This window comes from Trachemys scripta, chromosome 6 (genome assembly GCF_013100865.1).
Source record: "Trachemys scripta elegans isolate TJP31775 chromosome 6, CAS_Tse_1.0, whole genome shotgun sequence".
Lineage (NCBI taxonomy): Eukaryota > Metazoa > Chordata > Testudines > Emydidae > Trachemys > Trachemys scripta.
In genome coordinates this window covers 27034427-27056187 of record NC_048303.1, presented here as the reverse complement: position 1 = coordinate 27056187, position 21761 = coordinate 27034427, and the positions used below count along the sequence as shown (strand labels likewise).

The following is a 21761-nucleotide window of genomic DNA, read 5'->3' as shown; positions in this document are numbered from 1 at the left end:
TTTATTTGGGCATAAGTTTTCGTGGGTAAAAACCTCACTTCTTTGGATGCAACTTCCTGCATCTGAAGAAGTGAGGTTTTTACCCATGAAAGCTTATGCCCTAATAAATCTGTTAGTCTAAGGTGCCACCAGACTCCTTGTTGTTTTTTTATAAGATTTAGGGCATTTAGGTGCCTAATGACCCTAATGTTAAACTCACAGAAATTATGCTTGGCACCTGTCTCTTCCCCCACCCACTGCTATTCCTCTCACCTTTGGGAGTCCCTAGTCCATCCCTTCGCTAAGGAAGCCTGTGCCCATCCATCTCCATGAGAACCTCCATCCATCCCCCTGCCTGCCACCTCCTGACCCTGTCCACCTTTATGTCTTTCCCCTTTTTCCCCATAGCAGCCTCTCTCCACCCAGGGCCCTGCTCTGGCACCCTAGAGCTTCCATAGCTCCCCTAACCCCCCAGGGGCGCGCCTCTCCCCTTAAAGTAACGAGGCTCTGGTTACCCTCTGCCTGGGCCGAGACTCACTCCCGTTGCTAGGCAACATCCTCCTCTGTGCGCCAGGGACCCGCGCGGCCGCACTACCCTCACCCGCAGTCGGCAGCACGCCTCCCATTGGTCAGCTGGGCCCTGCGCGGAGTTCCCACTGGGCGGCCTCTCCCTGAGCCGCGCTCCCATTGGCGAACAGCAATCTGCCCAGGCCGCGTCACGTTCTCACACCATGCGCCAGCACCGCCCGCCTCCCCGTCCGCTGACTGGTTGGGAGTGGTGACAAAAGGGGACCCAGCGACGGAGGGACTCTGATTGGGCGGACGAGCTGTCGCTCACGTTTCAAGCGGCCGCTTGGACGGCGGGGCTGGTTTAAAGGCGCCGCTCCTGATCCCGTGCCCCATCCAGTGGCTGAGGGAGAGAGAACGAAGCGGCTAGCGGGACCGGCGCATCACGCAGGTGAGAGCTGGGCAGAGGCGCATCCTCGGCCACCCCAGCCGCTCGCGGGGGGCGATACTGAGATCTCCGCCTCCGCTCGGGGCTGGGACCCGCGCAGGGGCTTGCTGGGGAGCTGCGACATCCGTGCGGCGGGGCTGGCGGCTGCCTGGCGTTCAGTGAGACCAGCCCCCCGGCGGGCTGGGCAGGGGCCGAGGGGAGCGAGCGGCCCCGCAGCTGCGGTGGTGGGCTGGGTGCAGGCGCCTGGGTCACATCTCCTTGGCTGCGCGGAGTGCGCAAGGCTGGCCGGGGCGCCCAGCTACATCGCACAGGGGTGGGCGCTGCCCTGCGTTTGGCTGCGGGGTCCGTGGCTGGATTAAACGGGGACTCTCCGTGTCTGGCATGCCAAGGAGCCGGTAGCCCAGAATCGGGAGGTGCTCACCCCGCGGTGCCTGCCCAGCCCAGGTACCCAGATACTTGGACTTGTCAGTAAAAGGCATCCTTCGTAGATTTAGTCTGTGCCTCACTAGCGGAACAAGGCAGCTATAGAGAGATACTATGAAAATAAGGGCTATATGCCAACGAGGCTTTAGTGGTTGTTTTTGTGTATTCTAGTACTATACAAAATGTGCCAGGCTTGTACAGGCATATAGGACAGCAGTCACTGCCCTAGTATCCGCCTTGGTATAGGACAGTCTTTTACTGCATGGTGTTTGTGCAACCAGAATCTCTGCAGAATGCTTTTCAGCTAATAAAACTCTAGAGACTGCCATACGCTATCTTTGATCCATCTGGGTGTGAATGTCACTGATGTCACTGGGAATTTTGCCTGCACATGTATGGGGCTTTTGGAGGCAGAAAATTGAAGGGATTTTGTATGTCTTAAAGAAGAAAAAGAAATAAATCAAAGGAGTCGGAGGCACTGTCCTACTGAAATTCAGTCACACATTAAAACATGTAGCTTAACTATTTTTTCCCCTGAATGTCTTTTCTACACAAACTCTAAAAATGTATCTGGCTTCAGTGATTCAGGAACTGAACTGACCAGGTAACCAAAAGCAGGAATGAGTGCAAGGCATGACTTTAGTGGATAATGTCACTGCCGCTTCCTATCCTATTAGCCTTGTGTGTGCATTAAATTCATTTGTTATTGCTCCACTTCATTGTGGTCAGAACTCCAGATCCCAAAACCAATTTTTTTTCATCTCCTTACTTCAGCCCTCTTTATCATATAGTAGGCTTACTACTAAGTCTCTCTCCCTTGCTTTTCTTCTAACTCTGGCAAGTGCCCAGTGCTTTGCAGGATCAAACCCAATCACCAAATTGAGCCTGTGCATTACTATGCAAGCGGCTTTTTAATAACCGAAATCCTGTATTTGCTACATTAGCAATGTAAAACCTGATATGGGAAGAGAGAATATTTCTCTGAGAAATTCTTATTTCCTAATTACTTTCTGAGCTTCTTGAAAAGATGTGAAATTGTACATGCACTGCATTTCTTTTTATAAGTGCATATTGCTGCCTAAAACCTGAGCTGTAACCAGAAGAGTGCTGCACCTCATGAACACTTCATGGTTTAGCAGCAGCCTTCTTAAAATCTTTGGATATCTGCAGATAACCTTTCTCATATGTTTGGTAGAAATATCAACTGGTGGTCTGTTCAGTGCTTAGTACATGCTGTATTCAATGCACACTGATTAAACATATTTTAAAATAAGTGGAGAAAGGAACTACATTAAGTTAAAGGGCATATTAACTGATTATCAAATTCATCATAGCAGTATTTCTTCAGAAATGAAAATAATAGTTTTTATTCAGTGTTTTATTTATGAAACATTTCAGGAATAAAAGGAAAAAAGTGAATGACCAATTTTGTTGCCTGCAAGAACCAAAGATATGAATTCTTATTCTGTTTTGTAGCTTTCAGCAGACTCTGTCCTGTGAAAAAAAGAAATTAAAAAAAAAATCTGAAAAGTCTAGAGAATGATCTCAAGCAAACTAGCAGCGCTCGCTCTAATTTAAAAAACAAAACTGTGTGTGCCACCATATGATGTCTCTCCCATAATGGAAAAACTGAGCTAGTAGCATTTTGCAAGCAACGCAAGGACTGCTGTAATTTGCACATTATGCCTCCGAGAGACTCTTTAAAAAAGGCTTTCCAGTAGTGTGAGGGAACATAACTAATTATCATCAATGCCACAAATTCCTTTTGATACTGATGGCATTAATCTTTCTAAAAACTCATTTGGCTGCCTGTTTTTAGAATTGTTCTAAGGGTTATTACATGCATCAGTTTTGGTGTCAGTTATGGCATCTTGTCTTCCTGGCCTATTAATACAAAAGTTAGAGTTAATTTAATATTGCTGTCACTGTGAATAAAGCTGGTTTGAAAGATGCTGAACATTCACTCATGAAGGCTGAAGTCTTTCTACCATAGAATAGGAACATTACAAGCAGCACTATATTCTTCCCAACCCTACCCATACTTTCCTGTTAATGGGCCTCATTCCATTCCTGAAGGGAATGCTTGTAGTAGGAGTTAGAGCAGGGACGGGCAAACTACAGCCCTCCAGATGTTTTAATCAGGCCCTCGAGCTCGCGCCAGGGAGCAGAGTCTGGGGCTTGCCCCACTCTGACGCTCCAGCCGGGGAGTGGGATAGAGAACTTGCCCCACTCCGTGCAGCCCCCAGAAGCAGTGGCATGTCCCCCCTCTGGCTCCTACGTGTAGGGGTAGCCAGGGGGCTCTGCACGTTGCCCCCACCCCAAGAGCCGCTCCCACAGTTCCCCAGGAACTGTGACCAATGGGAGCTGCGGGGCGGCGCCTGTGGACAGGGCAGCACGCAGAGCCGCCTGGCTGCGCCTCTGCATAGGAGCCGGAGGGGGGACATGCTGCTGCTTCTGGGGCTGCTTGAGGTAAGCGCTGCCCAGAGCCTGCACCCCTGATGCCCTGCGCCCCAACCCCCTGGCCCAGCCCTGATCCCCCTCCTACCCTCCAAACCGCTTGGTCTCAGCTCGGAGCACCCTCCGGCACCCCAAACCCCTCAGCCCCACCCCAGAGCCCTCCCCTCCAGCCCTTCCGCCCTGCATCCAAACTCTCTGCCCCAGCCTGGAGCTCCCTTCTGCACCCTGAACTCATTTCTGGCCCCACTCCACAGCTCCAGCTGGAGCCCCCTCCTGCACCTCAACCCCCAATTTTGTGAGGATTCATGACCCGCCATACAATTTCCATACCCAGATGTGGCCCTTGGGCCAAAAGTTTGCCCACCCCTGAGTTAGAGGGTAGCTCCGTTTCCATAACTCATACTTTGGCCTTTCTCAAGGGTTGACTGACTGGGTCATGGCCAGGAAGCTATGCTACAAGTGCAGGTTACACTAGACATGATTTTTCACTGGTACAGATTTCCACTGGTCTCCATCTATCTTATAAATGATTTTATTTTTCAATTTTGCCCATCCAGAGAAAAACACAGGCCACTTGCAAACCACCCTGGTTAGTCTGCCTTATGATCTTTGCTGATATTATCAATAAGGGTACCAATTGTGATGTGGAGATCGGTGCAACAGAAACTGGAAATGGACTGTGTTGCCAGTTCCTTTCACTGCAGACATGTCAGATGGCAAAGACTTTTTGGTCACTATCAATGTATGTGGGATTTGAACAGAAGTGAAAGCTGGATTTATGACCTTTCAATCCTCTGAGATGTGCAGGCTTCTTGGAATTGTTATAGTGACGACTCTGGTATCAAAATATTCTTGTCTTTGACATGAAACAGCATTTTAGCTGTTTATCTTGATAACTTAAACTACAACAAGGGGAGTAATTTTAGCTCCATCTTTTGTATAGTGTTTTGTCTTTTAAATGCTCTTTATCCATGACCATACAACTTCAAGGCATGGACTCACTTCAGATGGAAGGACTGCAATACTGTTAATAGTCATTGCATTGCTTCTGATTCGGACAGTTTTGCAACTGAAATTTATTTTACCACTGACATTTCCTATTAAGGGAGTCTTGTTCCTACTCAGTGTTACAACTGAGGAAATGGCATTTTATTATGTGGTAGGTTTCAATCAAACCAATGTTTATCCATCCTCAGTTGTCCCCATTGGGCTAGGACCAGTTTGCTTGTAAACTCCGTCTATTCCGAATCTCTTCTGATAGAGGACCTAATTAACCATTAATTATTAATTTCAATCTGGGGTTTGTCAGATTAGATATATACTACAAAGACAGTGATTTTTATTAGTGTATGCAACCTGCTTTTGTTTTGCATTCTTATAGCATAAACATGCCAATTAATATTTCAGACTAGGGGACAATCTTTCACTGAGATGAAGCCAGTGTCCTATTTCACTTTGCTGGGACACCGAAATATAAATCTGAGTTTACTGCAGTACTAGCAAGCACTTCAAGGATAAGCTAAAGGAACAATATCTGAACTACTGACAGACTCATTTTAAACCTGTTGAATAAAACTTGAGTAATTTAGACTGATTAGAAACTTAAAAGTAATAACTACATTATTTTAGTGCTTCCAAAATGTATGCCAAGCAAACTTAGCAGGTGGAAAACAACACTATTAAACAGTTTGTACTAGTTAGTATCACTTTAAAATAACTTTGCCCTGATGCACTTTCTTTTCCAGGTATCCTTATGCAGTTGCTTCTCATCATAAAACCAACCAGTTGTTAAGTAACAATCCTCTGGCTTCATGTTTACACAGTAATAAGTGCATCTGAGTATTTATATCTATCTTTTAGGTAGCAACTAAATGGGCAAATTGAACGAGTATAACTTCTCTAAATCCCTCTGTGGCCACTCCTGTTTTGGTTTGAGTAGTTTTCTTTCGTTCAGTTTTGTGTTGTCATTTAACTCAACCTGCTCCCAGTCTATGTATAACAAAGCCACTCTAAACTGCAACCCTAATGCTGCAAACACATACTTCCAGTAGAACTATTGGCTTAAAGGGGACTATTCAAATTAAGTAGTTAAATTCAGAACCTGTATAAATGGTTGCAGGATCATGGCCAAAGGCCATATCTACACCACAAAATTGTGTTGACCTAACTTATGTCGGCATACAGCCACAACAATTTATTAAATTGCTTGTGTGTGTGCACGCTTAGCTCTTTGTGTCCACAGTGCATGCCCTCACCAGGAGTGCTTGTATCAATTGTATTGTCAGTGTGGGGCATTGTAGGATGGCTCCTGGAGGCCAGTAACAGTTGACATAAGCAATGTAGTGTCTACACTGACATTGTGTAGACCTAATTACCTTGACTGTGATTCTGGGATGCTCAGAGGTGCTGTTTCTAAAGCAGTGTAGAGAGACATTTCCTTGGGCAGGAGCCAAATTTAAGTGAAGATGCTTCCACATCTAGGTTAACGTGACGCAGCTTATGTCAATCTAACCATCTAATGTAAATTAGGCCTAAATGGGGCACTATAGGTTTAAATTAACAAAGTGGATTCTATCCATGCAACTTTCTCATAAAGACAAGTCTGTGCCTTCCCTTTATGTAGTAACACCTACCTGTACTGTGTGATTAAATTCACTTCAGCTAAACAAAAAAATCTTGTTGTAACCTGTTATACCTCAGCCTTTCCCCTCCCTGTTTATTCCTACTTGCCCTCTCTGTCTAATGGAGAGTGTCAGCACCTCACAGCAGGAACTACACCTTTTTTATTTAGGTGGTCAGGGACCTAGCCCAATGTTTCTCAACGTCTGGGCTATGGACCAACGCCAATCAGTGATCTCCCTGATACAGTTTAGGAAAGCAGCAAGCCAGTCCCTGGTATCAAAAAGCCTGAGAAACATAGACCTAGCCTACCTCTAACTTGTACTGTGCCTAATTACCTTGTCACATCCTAGCCTGTTCAGGTCAGGCTACTATTTCCTTCTTGGAATGAAGGCAGGGGAGGAAGAAAACGTGCTGATCCTTGCCCCTACTACACAGTGGTGGCTCATCTACACCCCATGTTTCTGTAGGATCCAGGTGTAGCCTGCACTTCACAGCATAGCACTAAATCCTGGACATACATAAAAACAGCCGTACTGGGGCCAATGCCAGGTGCTCCAGAGGGAATGAACAAAACAGGTAATCATCAAGTGAGCCATCCCCTGTCACCCATTCCCACCTTCTGGCAAACAGAGGCTAAGGACACCATCCCTGCCCATCCTAGCTAATAGCCATGGATGAACCTATCCTCCATGAACTTACCTAGTTCTTTTTTGATCCCTGTTGTAGTCTTGGCCTTCACAACAGCCTCGGGCAAGGAGGTCCATAGGTTGATTGTGTGTTGTGTGGAAAAAATACTTCCTTTTTGTTTAAACCTGCTGCCTATTAATTTAATTTGGTGGCCCCTAGTTTTTGTTATGAGGAGTAAAATAACACTTCCTTATTTACTTTCTCCACACCAGTCATGATTTTGTAGACCTCTATCATATCCCTGTTAGTCATCTTTTTCCAAGCTGAAAAGTCCCCATTTTATTAATCTCTCCTCAGATGGCAGCCATTCTCTACCCCTAATCATTTTCATTGCCTCTTTCTGAACCTCTTCCAATTCCAATACATCTTTTTTGAGATGGAGGGACCGCATTTGCACACAGTACTCAACATGGGAGTGTACCACAGGCGCTATTGTCTGTTGTTCCTATGGATGACTTTTTATTGGAAACTGCAGGCTGCATCCATAGCCTCTATTTCCATGAAAATAAAAAAGCTGCCTCCACTGCGGGCCCTACTGCTAGGGAAAGCTTCAGCCTCTGGTATCTGGGGATCCCCTCCCACCTTACAACACGGATCAGGTGTAGTGACCCACAGGCTGCAGCAGAAATACCAGATGTGGTTGGGTAATAGCTACTCAAGCCGCACCCACCCCTGGGGCGGCAGCTACTATTGTCTCTCTCCATTCCCATGACCTCGAACAAAGGGAAGGCTGCCGGGCAGGGCCGGGGCTTGTCTCTTCTCGCCCCCGCGGCCCTGTCTTTGCCCGCTCCCAGCGCAGCTCTGCAGCACGGCCCCTCGCCCCCAAAAGGAGCAGGCGCTGTACTCTCCTCCACGCGCGGGTTAGGCTGGGCAGAGTCTGCACTGCAGCACTATCCGGCGCTACGTCACAGCACTACGAGGGGTGGAGTAGCCAGCTGGGGGCTGCCGCGTGGGTTGCTGCAGGAGCGCGCGTGCGCATTTGGGTGACCCTCAAGGTGACAGCCGAGTGCGCGCTTGCGCACTCGGGTCTACCCGCCTGGCCCGTTCCGCGGGACGGCTATGGGATTCCGTAACGTGTAAGCGAGGGGGGCCGCTGCGGGGGGGGGGGGCTCGGTAGGCGACGGGAGCCGCCCCCGGGGGTGGCTGAGGAGCCGCTCCCTGTCCTAGGCGGGGGCTGCTCCCGGCCCGAGAGCCCGGTGCGCGGGAGCCCCCGGGCCCTGCTGGGGGGCGTCTGAGACCGCAGCCCCCCTCCGGCTGCTCTGGGCCTCGCGCTCGCAGGGAGGGCTGCGGTCATGGGCCGGGACCTGCCCCGTGCTGCGCGGAGCCGAGCGCTGCGGCTTGTTGTCCCGGCTGGGCTTGGCCGCATGGCTCCGGGGCAGGAGCGGGCCGTGACGCTGGGGGTGCGGAGCCGGTGTCGGGAGGCTGGTGTTGTGCAGCTGTTGTTCTTTTCTGCCCTGTGCAGATGGCAGTGCCTGTGGGGAGGGGCGGGGTGTGGCCTCCATTTGGGGGCATCCAGTAACCCTGAGTCAGAAGGACCCCGAGGCTGGATACTGACTAGACTGTCTGAGTGCCTAGTGGACAGAGCGCCGTGCTTAGACTCAGGACCTCAGAGTGCTGAATGACCTTGGGCAAGAAAGTCCACCACTCTGCCTCAGTTTCTCTGTAAAATAGGGCTAATGACACTGATTCCTCTTGTAAAGCGCTGTGAGAACTAGTGATGGAAAGTGCTAGGTATGAATTATTTATTAGTAGTGGGGTTTTTGTAGAGGAGGCAGGGTAAGGGTGGTGGTTTGTTTTTTTTGGTTGAAGTATTTTGTCTTTCTGACATCCTGCCAGCAAAACCTCAGCTTTGACTTAATTTAGCTTAGGCAGCATCAAGACTGTCAGTCAGAGTGCAGAAGTGGGGCCTGCAAGGATTTTAAAAATTAATACTTACTACTGCAGGCTTGTATTAAACTCCCAAGGTTATAGCTTTTCTCTGATCTTGGCTTGGTAAATGCCACCACCCAAATGCAACAAAACCCCCTTTGAACCCAGGAAGGAGCACTTGGGAATTCCTCCCTGTGGGGTGCCCTCAAGACACCCCTCCCCCCCCCCAAAAAAAAAAGCCGAGAAAGGAAACAAAGGAAATTAGCTGTGGCTACCAGCTAATCAAACAACACGCACAAACATCTAAGGACACCAAAAATCCAATCCTGTTCTTAAAGGTAAATTTTTATTAAAAACAAAAAAGAAAATATATCTGGAACTTAAGCTTTTGCTAGATTTTAAAAGAGCAATTCCAAAAATCAAGCACCCAAAATAGCTTTCTTGGGGGTCAGCTTAAAGGTTACAAGGAAACAGAAGCATCTGGGTTAACACAGTGGAGTCCACAAGCCAATAAGAAATAAAAGAAATAACCCTAATCACATCTAGCTAAACATTTTGATCTACTTACACATTGGAATTCAGATAAGTACTTCTAGGCACAATCTGATGACTTATAATCATACCTGGCTTAGTTGATTATAGCATGGTTGCCCTGTCCCTTCAGCCCAGAGAGACAAAGGGAAAGTTTTTCCCAATTTTAAGAAGTTCTACCTTCCCGTTGGCTCTTTTGGTCAGGTGCCCACTTCTTTTTTTTTTTTTTTTTTCTTTATCTGGGAGACTTTCTTTTTAACCCTTTACAGGTAAAGCAAGTAAAGAACAGCTACCAAAAGGGATTTTACAACTAGCTGGCTGGCTGGGTGTCCATTAGAGGGAGCTATCCCCCCACTTTATTTATTACAGGCAGTGTGTAGGCAGGTGGCTGGGATCCAGAGACCTTTATGGAATTGGTTGCTTTGGTCATCTTCCTGATTATGAAGGGGTCCCATGTTTATTTTTTTAGACACTGAGAGCTGATCGGTCCCATCCCACAATGCACATCTTGATCTAAGTGCCTGTAAGGGGTAATGACAGGTCTCCAGGAGGGATGTGCAATTCAAAAGACCAAGATCTCAAATTAAACATTGGTACCTATTGTCACTGCAGTGCACTATTCTGTTTTATTAATTTATCAGGGAAACACTTTCCACAATAAAGGTGGCATCAATACTGCAAAGATCCCCTGATTTGCATTCTTCAGGAAGTGACTAACTGAAAGGGTTTCTGCTCCTGAGTAGACAGATTAGAATACCAGCATAGTTACATTCTGTGTCACATTTACTTAACCTAGATTTCACTTCAAAAATTTCTACATGTAGTAGTTGCCCTATGGGTAGATCTCTGAGCCTAGATCTCTATGGCAGACCTCTACTTGGTACCCACCTTCTGTTGGTAGACTTGTCCTCACCTGAATAATCCAATTGACTTCAGTGGGCTTACTAATATGCATAAGTGTTTGGATCATCAGGACTAAATTTGTATTTTTAATAATTACAAAAATTCTTAGTGGTGTCAAACCAGAAATTCAACTGACAATTATGAAATCAAAGAAACAAGTACAAAGCATCCACTAATAAAATGGGAAGAAAATAAATAACTAGCAATACATAAATAGAAACTTTAAGGGGAAAAATTAAATTTAAAAGTAATTACACTAAAAAAAAAAAAAAAAAAAAAAAGAGAATCTCTATCGGGGAGTTAAGCATGTTTGTGAAGTGCACCTCTAAGGAAGATGAGTACTCCATATTGGTATGAGAGGGTAGGACATGTCAGAGCAAACAGCATTAGATAGAATATGTATGAAATAGTTTTTCAAGGAGTTTGTAGGAAATTAGAAGTCTACTGCACAATTACTTATTAAAGTGAATGTGTCTAAATAAGCTTTGGTGGTGGTTTGTTTTTTTTCTCCTCTTCCAAGCTCTACAACAATGCCTGGGTCTCTTCCTGTGAATGCTGAAGCCTGTTGGCCAAAAGATGTGGGAATTGTTGCCCTGGAGATCTATTTTCCTTCTCAGTATGTTGACCAGACAGAATTGGAAACATTTGATGGTGTGGATGCTGGGAAGTACACCATTGGCTTGGGTCAATCGAAGATGGGATTCTGCTCAGATAGAGAGGATATCAACTCACTCTGCTTGACTGTGGTACAGAAGCTTATGGAGAGGAACAGTCTCTCCTATGATTGCATTGGGAGATTAGAAGTTGGAACAGAGACAATCATTGACAAGTCAAAATCTGTAAAGACTGTCCTGATGCAGCTCTTTGAGGATTCTGGTAATACAGACGTAGAAGGGATTGACACAACAAATGCATGCTATGGAGGCACTGCTGCTATCTTTAATGCTGTTAACTGGGTTGAGTCCAGTTCTTGGGATGGTAAGTTTGTTGTCCTTGTTCGAAAGCTACATCTTAAGTCTTTGTCCAGTAGTCTTCCACCTTAAATACACAGCACATAACTTTATGCTTGGATAGTAAGCCTTTTAAAAATACGTTATAAGATATAAGATTTCGTTTTCTATAGTTAAAAAATGCTAAGTAAAACAGACACTGGACTTGAGAGAGGTTTCCTGGGAAATACGCTAGACAGAAAATGTATACTTCCAAGATGACTTGCACGTCTAGGTTACACCTTGTGTAAATGTGAAATTAGAATGTATTGTATATGCTTTACAAAGTGATTCTGAGACACCTACTTATCATTGATCTTTTCTTGGAAATCTGGAATGCTCCAAGGAATGAAAATAAAAGGCGGAAATAAATTTGGAGAAGTGTCAGCTGATGAGAGCTCGCACAATCCTGCAACCATATCTTCCTGTAAACTGGAAAACTAAGCATTGCAAGCTAAAAATAAAGTTTCCCCGGGACTTCTTTCCATAGTTATTTCTTATCTTTTCCAGGTCGTTATGCGCTTGTTGTTGCTGGAGACATAGCTGTATATGCCACTGGAAATGCCAGGCCAACCGGTGGAGCTGGTGCTGTTGCTATGTTAATTGGTCCAAATGCTCCTTTAATTTTTGAGCGAGGTTAGTCTCATGTGGAAAGATTTTAAAACGGATACCATATATGGGGCCTGCAGAACACTCTGAACTCCAGGATGTCCTGTACTGTAGTTACTGTCATTCCAGGCCTCTGGGGAGCCAGATTAACTTTTCTGGTGTTAGAACTTGCACCTTCTATCTCTGTCTAAACTGACCTGTTGCTGCCCCTAGCGGGATTCACCTGTGGGTGGAGTAGGAGGTACTGCCTGCCTTCACCAATGTGAAATAGGCACTAGACAAGACCGTGCAGTCCTTGTATCAGCGCAGTTTTCTCACAGGGGGGCTGTCAAATGATGAAAATCGACTTGTTACAGGCAGGATAGGCTAGATTCATGAAGGAACTTAAGCATAGTGACGCTGAGCGTCAGCACACCCAATTTCTAGGAGCCTAGAAAATTACTGGGATTAACAAAACCTGGGTTAGGCACCTCTGGAGAAATGGTCTGAAGTAAATAGGATGAAATTCAATAAGGACAAATGCAAAGTATTCCACTTGGGAAGGAACAATCAGTTGCACAGATACAAAATGGGAAATGACTGCCTAGGAAGGAGTACTGCAGAAAGGGATCTGGGGGTCATAATGGACCACAACTAAATATGAGTCAACAGTCTAACACTGTTGCAAAAAAAGCAAACATCATTCTGGGATGTATTAGCATGAATGTAAGCAAGTTCTACTCTGCTGATTAGGCCTCAACTGCAACAGTGTGTCCAGTTCTGGGCAACACATTTCAGGAAACGTGGACAAATTGAAAGTCCAGAGAAGAGCAACAAAAATGATTAAAGTTCTAGAAAACATGACCTATGAGGGAAGGGTGAAAAAATTAGGTTTTAGTCTGGAAAAGAGAAGACAGTGGGGACATAACAGTTTTCAAGTACATAAAAGGTTGTTACAAGGAGGAGGAGGGAGAAGAATAGTTCTTAACTTCTGAGGATAGGACAAGAAACAATGGGCCTAAATTGAAGCAGGGGAGGTTTAGGTTGGACATTAGGAAAAACTTCCTAACTGTCAGGGTGGTTAAGCATTGGAATAAATTGCCCAGGGTGGTTGTGGAATCTCCATCATTGGAGATTTTTAAGAGGAGGTTAGACAAACACCTGTCTAGATAATACTTGAGTGGTGGTCTAGATAATACTTAGTCCTGCCATGAGTGCAGGGGACTGGACTAGATGACCTTTCAAGGTCCCTTCCAGCCCTTGATTCTTAGCCCAGCGGTCTGGGTACACACCTGGAGTGTGGAGACCCCTTTCCCCTGAGTGGGAAAAGAAATTTGAACAGGCATCTGCCACCTCTCAGATGAGTGCCCTAACCTCCTGTATTTTGGGATATTCTGATGTGGGCATCTCTCCTGTTGAAATTGTTCCAATTTGGATAAATAATAAGAGTAATTGGGCCAGAGAGAGCAGCTAAATATAAGAATGACTCTGTAGCCTGGTGATTAGAGTGCTCACCTAGGAGGTGACAGACCCAGCATCCAGTCCCTCTACAGCAATTATTCTAATTATTTATCCTCAGTGGAATACCTTCAGTAGGAGAGACTAAGGGAGTTGTACATTAGAATAGCCCAGTAGTTAGGGAACTCACCTGAGAGGGGCCAGATCCATGTTCAAATCCCTTTTCTCCCCTTCTGTTGGAGGTGGGACTTTGAACTGAGGTCCCTCACAACCCCAGTGAGTACCCTAACCATTGGGCCAAAAGTAATGAGGGAGGTCATCCCCTATTCCCAATGCCTGATTGGTGTATGCCTGCTTATATGGGCCTGATGTGGTAGGTGAGGTCTGAGGACACCTGCTGAGTTTGACCCCACAGGGGAGTTAGGTGGAGAAATTCCTATTTTCCCCTAGTTCATGAATCGCATTGGGGCTTAGGTGTCAAAAGGTGTAGAGTGGGGCTGCAGTTCACATGCTCAAACAGAAACATAGGCACCTAGGGAACTTTTTACTGCACAAATTCAGGTGCTAAGTGAGTTTAGACATCTAGACAGTTCAGCAGCAGCTGAGGTGAAAGTTTTGTGAATCACTGGGGCCTGATTCTGGGACTAAGGCACCTAAATCCTTTTGTGAATCTAGCCTGGTGTTTTGCCAGCACTTCCATTCTCACCTTGGTAGTGAGTGATCGGGAGCTGTATGTCAAACCACCATGGATGTGAGAATTCACTACTAAGCTATCTGGCCAGCACCAGATCTTATCTGCATGCCACTAAGCTGGGGTGACATGTATTCAGGTTGACTTATAAAGTGATTCTCTTAAGCAATCTTTCTTTCTTTCTTTAAATAGGACTGCGTGGGACCCATATGCAGCATGCCTATGACTTTTATAAGCCAGATATGGTGTCTGAATATCCTGTAGTTGATGGTAAACTATCTATTCAGTGCTACCTCAGTGCATTAGATCGCTGCTATTTTGTCTACCGCAACAAAATCCGTGCTCAGTGGCAAAAAGGTATGTATTACTGTAAAATGTTTACAGGCATCGGTGGCAATCTAAAATGCTATTTGCCAGAGCACATAATGAGAATGCAGTATCTGTACAACCGCATATATCTGTATATCCAGCCTAAAGAAATTTTAAATAAATATTAAATAAACCTCAGGGAAGCAACATTGTCACCAGGACTTTGGCTAGTTTATACCTCCAGTGTAACTTGCCCAGTGGGATGTAAGTGTGTATTTGCTTTTTTAATGATCCCTTAATCCTGTGACACTGAGATTTATATTCAATTGTTCAACAATTATACAGAATAAATATAAGCATTTTGTTTCATATTTATTGAGCAGCACTGTTTTGGAGATAAATAACTACCTCCTGCCACTGCTAAATCTTACCAATGGGCCAAAATACCATTGTGCTTTTTTTATGTAGCACCACAATCGTATGTCAATTTACAATACAGGCACAACTTGCCAATTGTTATCTGAAGAGCTTTTGATTGCCAGAAATAACCTTATATTTTGAAATGCAAATAACTGCAGTGCTTCTAGTAACTTGCCAGCAAAGGCTAGGTTTTACAGTAACTTCCTGGATGCTACCATACTATAGTTTGCTTTTTTAAAAAAAGGGGGGGCTAATGTGAGCAATTGTACACACATTGTTACAACTTACTGTGCCTTCTTTTGCCTTTGCCAGAAGGAAGTGACAGAGACTTTACCTTGAATGACTTTGGCTTCATGATCTTCCATTCTCCATACTGTAAACTTGTACAGAAATCTGTGGCTCGACTGTTGTTGAATGACTTTCTTAGTGACCAGAACTCTAAAACAGAAAATGGTATCTATAGTGGCTTGGAAGCTTTCAGGTGAGAACTGCTACTATCACTTAATTAGCCTGAGGAAGAAGGGAATCTAAAATGTGCTACACATCCCATATGCTTCTCCCTTTCAGCTGTTTTAGTGAGTAGCAGCAGTTTCTAAACCTCATTATTTTTTAAATAGGGATGTAAAACTGGAGGATACCTATTTTGATAGAGATGTGGAGAAGGCCTTTATGAAAGCTAGTGCTGAACTCTTTAATCAGAAAACCAAAGCTTCTTTACTTGTATCCAATCAAAATGGAAACATGTACACCCCTTCAGTCTATGGCTGCCTTGCTTCTCTTCTAGCACAGTAAGTATAAAGCCAGAAAAGTAAGAAATTGGTACTTGACATGTTAACTCTTAAAAAGCTCTAGAAACATAACTTATTCCCAACAGGCTTACTGTAACCAAAACAAACTATCCCCCAAAAATCTTTTCCCTTGGATGAAGTTCAGGTAGCAATCTTTTTTTAAAAACCCAAACATAAGTTTAGCAAAGTGCTCTAGATACATTAAGCAGGCTGTACACATTCCAGGGAAGGGGTTGTCCTGATTCTTGTCTTGTGCAAGACAGCATACTAACAGTTGATGGTGAATAAACATAGTTGCATCAAGTATCTATGCCTTGGATTAGCAAAACAACATTTTAGATAATCCTTGTAAACTAACAACCCCCCACCTAGTTGCAGTCTTAACCTGAACAAGCACACACGGTTGCTGAATTAGGGATCAGAAGCCTTTCTTATCCTGCCACAGGTTATGCAGGGTTGATTAGATGATTACTAGAGGCTAGTTGCAGCTCAAATGGTTCTGCATGCACACTTAATAAAGAGAACCAGCCTACACAATAACTAATTTGTATATATTCTTGTCTCACATACTTCATCCGTCCATGTTTCGTGAATTGCATCCAGAAATAGCTGCTTCCCTACTATCCAAACTAATTAGCCACTGACTAAACTTCTCATTTACTAGCACACACCGCTCCCAGCCTCCAAACAAGTTAAGAGGAGAGAAATCAAGACATCTTCTCTTCCTCCACCAAAACAAGCATACCAAAAGAGCAACTTCCTTTGTTTCTTTGCAGACCGTTCCAGCTAGCATCAGCTGTGGTGCAGCCACTGAGACTGACAGCACCAAAGGGAACTCTAGCAAGCCCACTCTTTAGCATTGACTTTCTCTCGGCCTGGGCTTTTGAGTTTTCTTAGAGGTGGTGATACCCTTTAGGCATGGAAAAAGCAAATAACCTGAGGATTGTAATGTTCTGGACATTATTTAACCTCATTCCATTTAAATTAGTTTGATGGTAGCTGCACTGCAGAGTCCTAAATCTTGTTTCAAAGACCATTCTCTAGTGCTGTAGATGTATGTGGCACTTCTCAGTTAGAAAGTGAGAAAGACCCCTTCCCTGAGACGCATACAGTCTAATACAGGCAATGCAATGTGTAGATGCCTCATCATGAGAAGTGAAAAAACAAGGAGTGAGGAGCACTCTTTGTGTTACTTGTTTTATGTATAGGAACTATGTATGGCTTGTAGTCTGAGATGTCAGCTGCACCGTTCCAATAAACTTTGGTTTTAGCAGGCTTCTCCCTGGAAGCTAAATATCACACTTGGTTATTTAAAATTGGCACGTAAGCGTAGTTCTCTTAATTCTTCTTAACTGTTATTTGATGTACAGGTACTCCCCACAGCAGCTAGCAGGACAAAGAATTGGTGTGTTCTCCTATGGCTCTGGTTTTGCTGCTACACTCTACTCTGTTAGAGTTACACAGGATGCCACACCTGGTAAGTTAATTTGACTATAGCATTTCTCATTTGGACAGCTCACCTGAAAAGTTGGCTACACTAAAACATTGGTATAAGCAGAAATGCAACAGACTGGCTAATAGTGATAGAAGTATTTCTGTACCATAGGGAAAAGACTAAAATACAAGATGCGGTCTCACCATGTTCTAACTCTCAAAAGGCTAGCTTTATAAGGGAGGAATAGCTCAGTGGTTTGAGCATTGGCCTGCTAAATCCAGGGCTGTGAGTTCAATCCTTGAGGGGGCCATTTAGGGATCTGGGCCAAAAATCTGTCTGGGGATTGGTCCTGCTTTGAGCAGGGGGTTGGACTAGATGAGCTCCTGAGGTCACTTCTAACCCTGTTATTCTATGATAATGACTAAAGCTATAATAATGTAATCTTGTTTCCCAGAGATCATGAAAATTGCATATTAAGACAACTATAGTCTTCCAGTTTGTACGAAAGTCCTTTTGAAATACTAGTGCATTGACATTTACTTATGATGTTAGCATTGACTTAGTGGCGGTCTTGTGTTCCAGGTTCTTCTCTGGATAAAATAACTGCTAGCCTATCTGATCTGAAAACAAGACTTGACTCAAGAAAGTGTATTGCACCAGATGTCTTTGCTGAAAACATGAAGATTAGACAGGAAACGCATCACTTGGGTAAAAGCATTTTCATATAAAGTAAATTACAATATGCTTAACAAAGTAAATTCCTGATATTGTTATCAAATCCGTGAATTCAGTTAAGGATCGAAGTCCAGGGCTTTCTAGTTTTACATAATTTCAATCAAGCACTGCAGCAGTTAAGTATTCATGGCACAATTTGAGCTAAAGTGAAGGCCGTACTTTGGTATTCGTACACATGCTCTTCTGCTATTGCAATTTGGAAAGAGGCAGTGAATATTACAATAAACATTAACCATCAAGTTTCAGAGGGGTAGCCGTGTTAGTCTGTTTCAGCAAAAACAAGGAGTCTTGTGGCACATTAAAGACTAATACATTTGTTAGAGCTTAGCTTTCATGGGCTATGACCCACTTCTTCAGATGTATGAGAGAAAATTACAGTAGGCAGGCATAAATATATAGCACAAGAAAAGTTGCCTTACCATCTTTAAGATGCCACAAGACTCCTCATTCTTAACCATCAACAATCAGTTAATAATATTTTACTGGTTTCCTCATAGCCAACTACATTCCACAGTGTTCAGTGGATGATCTCTTTGAGGGAACATGGTACCTAGTGCGAGTGGATGAAAAACACAGAAGAACTTATGCTCGACGTCCAGTGCTGGGTGATGGGCTTTTGGAAGCCGGAACTGAGGTTGTCCATCCAAGCATAGTTCATGAGGTGAAATTTCTGTATTTTTGTTAATAATTGATGTAAATAGCAAAACTATTTCTATATAGTGGTGCTATGCAAATCCCCTGTAAAAGGAAGACAAGGGGCTGATAACTTATTTCCATCTAATTTGTTAAAATAGGAGCCAAAAAATCAAAGATAGACATTTTAAAAAAATCCCACCTGCAGAATGTAAGTTTTGGTGCAAGAGAGACTGAGTCAGTTTGTATATAAACCAAGACTGCAGAAACATCCAATCAAACGTGAATACCTAAAACCAAACTTTCTAACTAGTGTAGCGTGAATTTTGTCTGGGAGATAATGCTGGGAGTCTAGGAAGAAGCAATGAAATCTAAGAGCAGGAACTGGAAACTTCTGTTTTGGGGTTTTTTTTTTTAAACTTTTTTTTTTTTCCTTCTCAGCTTATCCCGAGTCCTGCTAAGAAAGTGCCAAGAATCCCTGCAACCACAGAATCTGAAGCTGTTGCTGTCTCTGTTTCCAATGGAGAGCATTAATATACCTCTGTGAGGTGTGAAATTAATCAAAATGGGCGTGGTGGAAAAGGGATTAAATATCTAAATTTCACTGTACAGAAATATTCTAATTGGAGCATGGAAAACTGTTTAAACTCCTTGAGAGGCTTTGTTTAATGTGGTTTCATAACACTAAAGCATGAATGTATTGGAAAAGAAAAAGGCAAAGGTTTGGAGGGCTTTCATAACTCTTGATGTTGGTGTGGTTTTAAAAAAAGGTTCAGGAATGGGTGTACCAATTACAAGATCTTGGTAACTGGACACAGAAAAACAGGAATTTTGCTTGACTTCCCAATTTTTTTAGTGAAACCTAAAATAGGTTTAAATGTGCATGCACAAACTCCCACCCTGGGAGTAAAATTTTCTAAATGGAGGAGGGAGGAACACACTGGTTCCTTCCTCTCCCCAAAAACTGACCAAAAGCCGTTCTCTCGCTTTTTCAGAAGTCACTTTGCTTTTTAATGTTGGGGTCCTCAGTGCCTTGACAATAAACTGTCAGTTTTCTAAATACAATATACCCATTAATTTTTTTAGCAGGGGAAGTAAGATAGGAATAGGTATTAAGTGATCAAAAATCTGTGACCACCTTATAGATTTGGTCTCCATCTAACTCCCAGTGTCCATATCACATCACTTTTATCCACATCCTTAAAGCCCACCGCTATACTGTTTTGGCAACATTAGCAGAGGCCAAGGACTGAATGAAGTTGGAGTCTTTTGTTGTCCTTCCACTGAGCAGTTCTTGGCAGGGCAGTGGAAAGAAAGCGATATTTGTCAAATAAAGGGTTTAATTCCCTAATTCTTTCAATCTGGCTTTTAAAAAGCATTTAGGTTTAATTTTTTGTCAGAATAATCACAGAGCAGACTTCTAGTCCTCAATTTCCAAATACTATGGGGAGTTTATTCAAACTGACAAACCACAAAGGGAAAAGTGACAGTTCATTCTTGACTCCTAGCTCTTGCTTCTACTATATTTTTCTTAATGGCAATTTTTAACTCTGAACTCATGATTGGCTTCATATTTCACTTGTACTTCTTGTACTTCTATAACAAGACTGTTGCAGGAAAACACAAAAACCTTTTTCCATCCTTCCAGTCTGAAAGCTGTTCATCATGCAAGGAGTAAATGTCCAAAACTAGTGGGGAGACCATTCTGAGCTATGAAGAGCCTTGCTAGCTTGTAAAATATATTTCAATTGTTCTAATGTACAGGACTGAGTCTCTTGTTTAATTTTATTTCACTGTCCACTTCAAAACTTCATTGTCTAATATAAACTTGCAGAAATGACATGTTGCGAAATGCAGGTTTTTGTGTAATGTAGTGTTTGTATAATACACCGTATGTCACTCACTAGGATTTGATAACTTTTTTTGTTGGACTTGTACAGTCAACTTTCTAAAATTTCATTTAATATGAACTGATGTGGACTAATGGTCTAAGTGCTTTTATGGAAAGTGATGGAGAAATGATGCATGAAGATACTTTTGCAAGTGTTTGGGTTTTTAGTTTCATAAGAGCAACTCTACTTGCTGCCAGAAGACAAATTTATCACAGAATAAAGTCCATTGCTGGCAATGGACAGGCCAAGAACTACTGGCACAAAGAAATTTACTTGTCATCCTCACTAACACTGAAGCAGCTGCTTTTGTAAATAAAGTTTTAGAGATATTTGAAACCGGTGTTGGTGTAGTGCTGAACTGCTCTGGAATACATCTCTCAAATGGATTAGGAAGAATCTAATGACCCAGCAAATACTGGAGAGTTTACAGGTTACTGATCAGGGAACCCAACCTATGCAGTGTTCTAGTATAAATGCTTCCCTTTTCTGTTCTGTAGTGGACTGTTAAGAGGAAAATTAATCAGACTGTCTAGTTGGCACTCTAACCCAAAAATATTTAGAATCATGTGTTAGGATTGTATCTTTCAATATTCTGTACTGCTTGTTCTTTAAACCCAAACCATTTCTAACGCATCTGTAGTCTGCAACGGTTCTATTCCCATCCCCTTTCCTTCAATATTTTGAAAAAGACTTGATAGCTTAATTTTTCTTGACGGCCTTCTTGCTCTGAACTCATCTCTGACTACGATGCAGTCAATTTTCTGTTAATTTTAAAAAAATCCAAGCTCCTTTACTACATAAAAGCAAATGAAGGAATATTGAACCACCCTCTTCATTTTTAATGTATAAAAAGAGCTATTTAAAAACCTACCAGGCCAGTGTAAACATGGAAAAGCTGCAACTGAAGTTCTGGTTGTCTGTTAGTAATACAAACTGAAGCTGTGCAACTTCAGTTTTTACAGAGCCTAACAGACTTACCTCTAGCTGTCAAAGTAGCTATTTTAACTGTGCCAGCTCATAGTGATATAACTATTAGGAAAACTTTCTTACAGTTTGTATTTAAGTTGATGTAGGGGGAGCAGAGCCCAAACTTCTGATGTAAGCAGAAGTAGGGGTAACTTTGTCTCCTATCTTACACACAAGGATTGCATAGGGCATCTGTCTCTTAAAAGGGTACATAGCAATGTGAATAAAGCAAGGAGACCACTACTACAAAATACTAGGCTATCAGAACACCCCCCCCACCCCCAAACAAACAACCCACCCTATCCCACTCTTGTGTATGGGTTGTGGTATTTGGTGATTGATTTTGATACTAGTGACCATTAGAAGTAAAACAAAAACAAACTGTTTTGGCTGTCGGTGCTAATCTTTACTGCTGAAGTAACATGAGCCAG

General features: G+C 43.4%; 1 protein-coding gene across 4 annotated transcripts; it reads left to right on the top strand.

Annotated features, from left to right (window-relative positions):
- The first annotated feature begins 822 nt into the window (after window positions 1-822).
- On the top strand, window positions 823-19545 carry HMGCS1 (3-hydroxy-3-methylglutaryl-CoA synthase 1). Of its 4 annotated transcripts, none has more exons than XM_034773298.1 (10): window positions 823-937; window positions 10947-11404; window positions 11926-12051; window positions 14345-14509; window positions 15194-15362; window positions 15499-15669; window positions 17040-17146; window positions 17687-17812; window positions 18337-18500; window positions 18914-19545. In XM_034773298.1, exons 2-10 carry the CDS (start codon window positions 10957-10959, stop codon window positions 19004-19006), a joined length of 1569 nt encoding a protein of 522 aa, XP_034629189.1. In that variant the 5' UTR covers window positions 823-937; window positions 10947-10956; the 3' UTR covers window positions 19007-19545. The 4 variants fall into 4 exon arrangements, with proteins under 4 accessions (XP_034629189.1, XP_034629187.1, XP_034629188.1 ...); XM_034773296.1 differs by lacking the exon at window positions 823-937 and adding an exon at window positions 8095-8199; XM_034773297.1 differs by lacking the exon at window positions 823-937 and adding an exon at window positions 8486-8854.
- The last annotated feature ends 2216 nt before the right edge of the window (window positions 19546-21761 follow it).

Coding starts and splice junctions, on each gene's coding strand:
- HMGCS1 (XM_034773296.1), top strand. Junction 12,052..14,344: donor TCCTTTAATTTTTGAGCGAG/GTTAGTCTCATG, acceptor TTCTTTAAATAG/GACTGCGTGGGACCCATATG. Junction 17,147..17,686: donor TACACAGGATGCCACACCTG/GTAAGTTAATTT, acceptor CTTGTGTTCCAG/GTTCTTCTCTGGATAAAATA.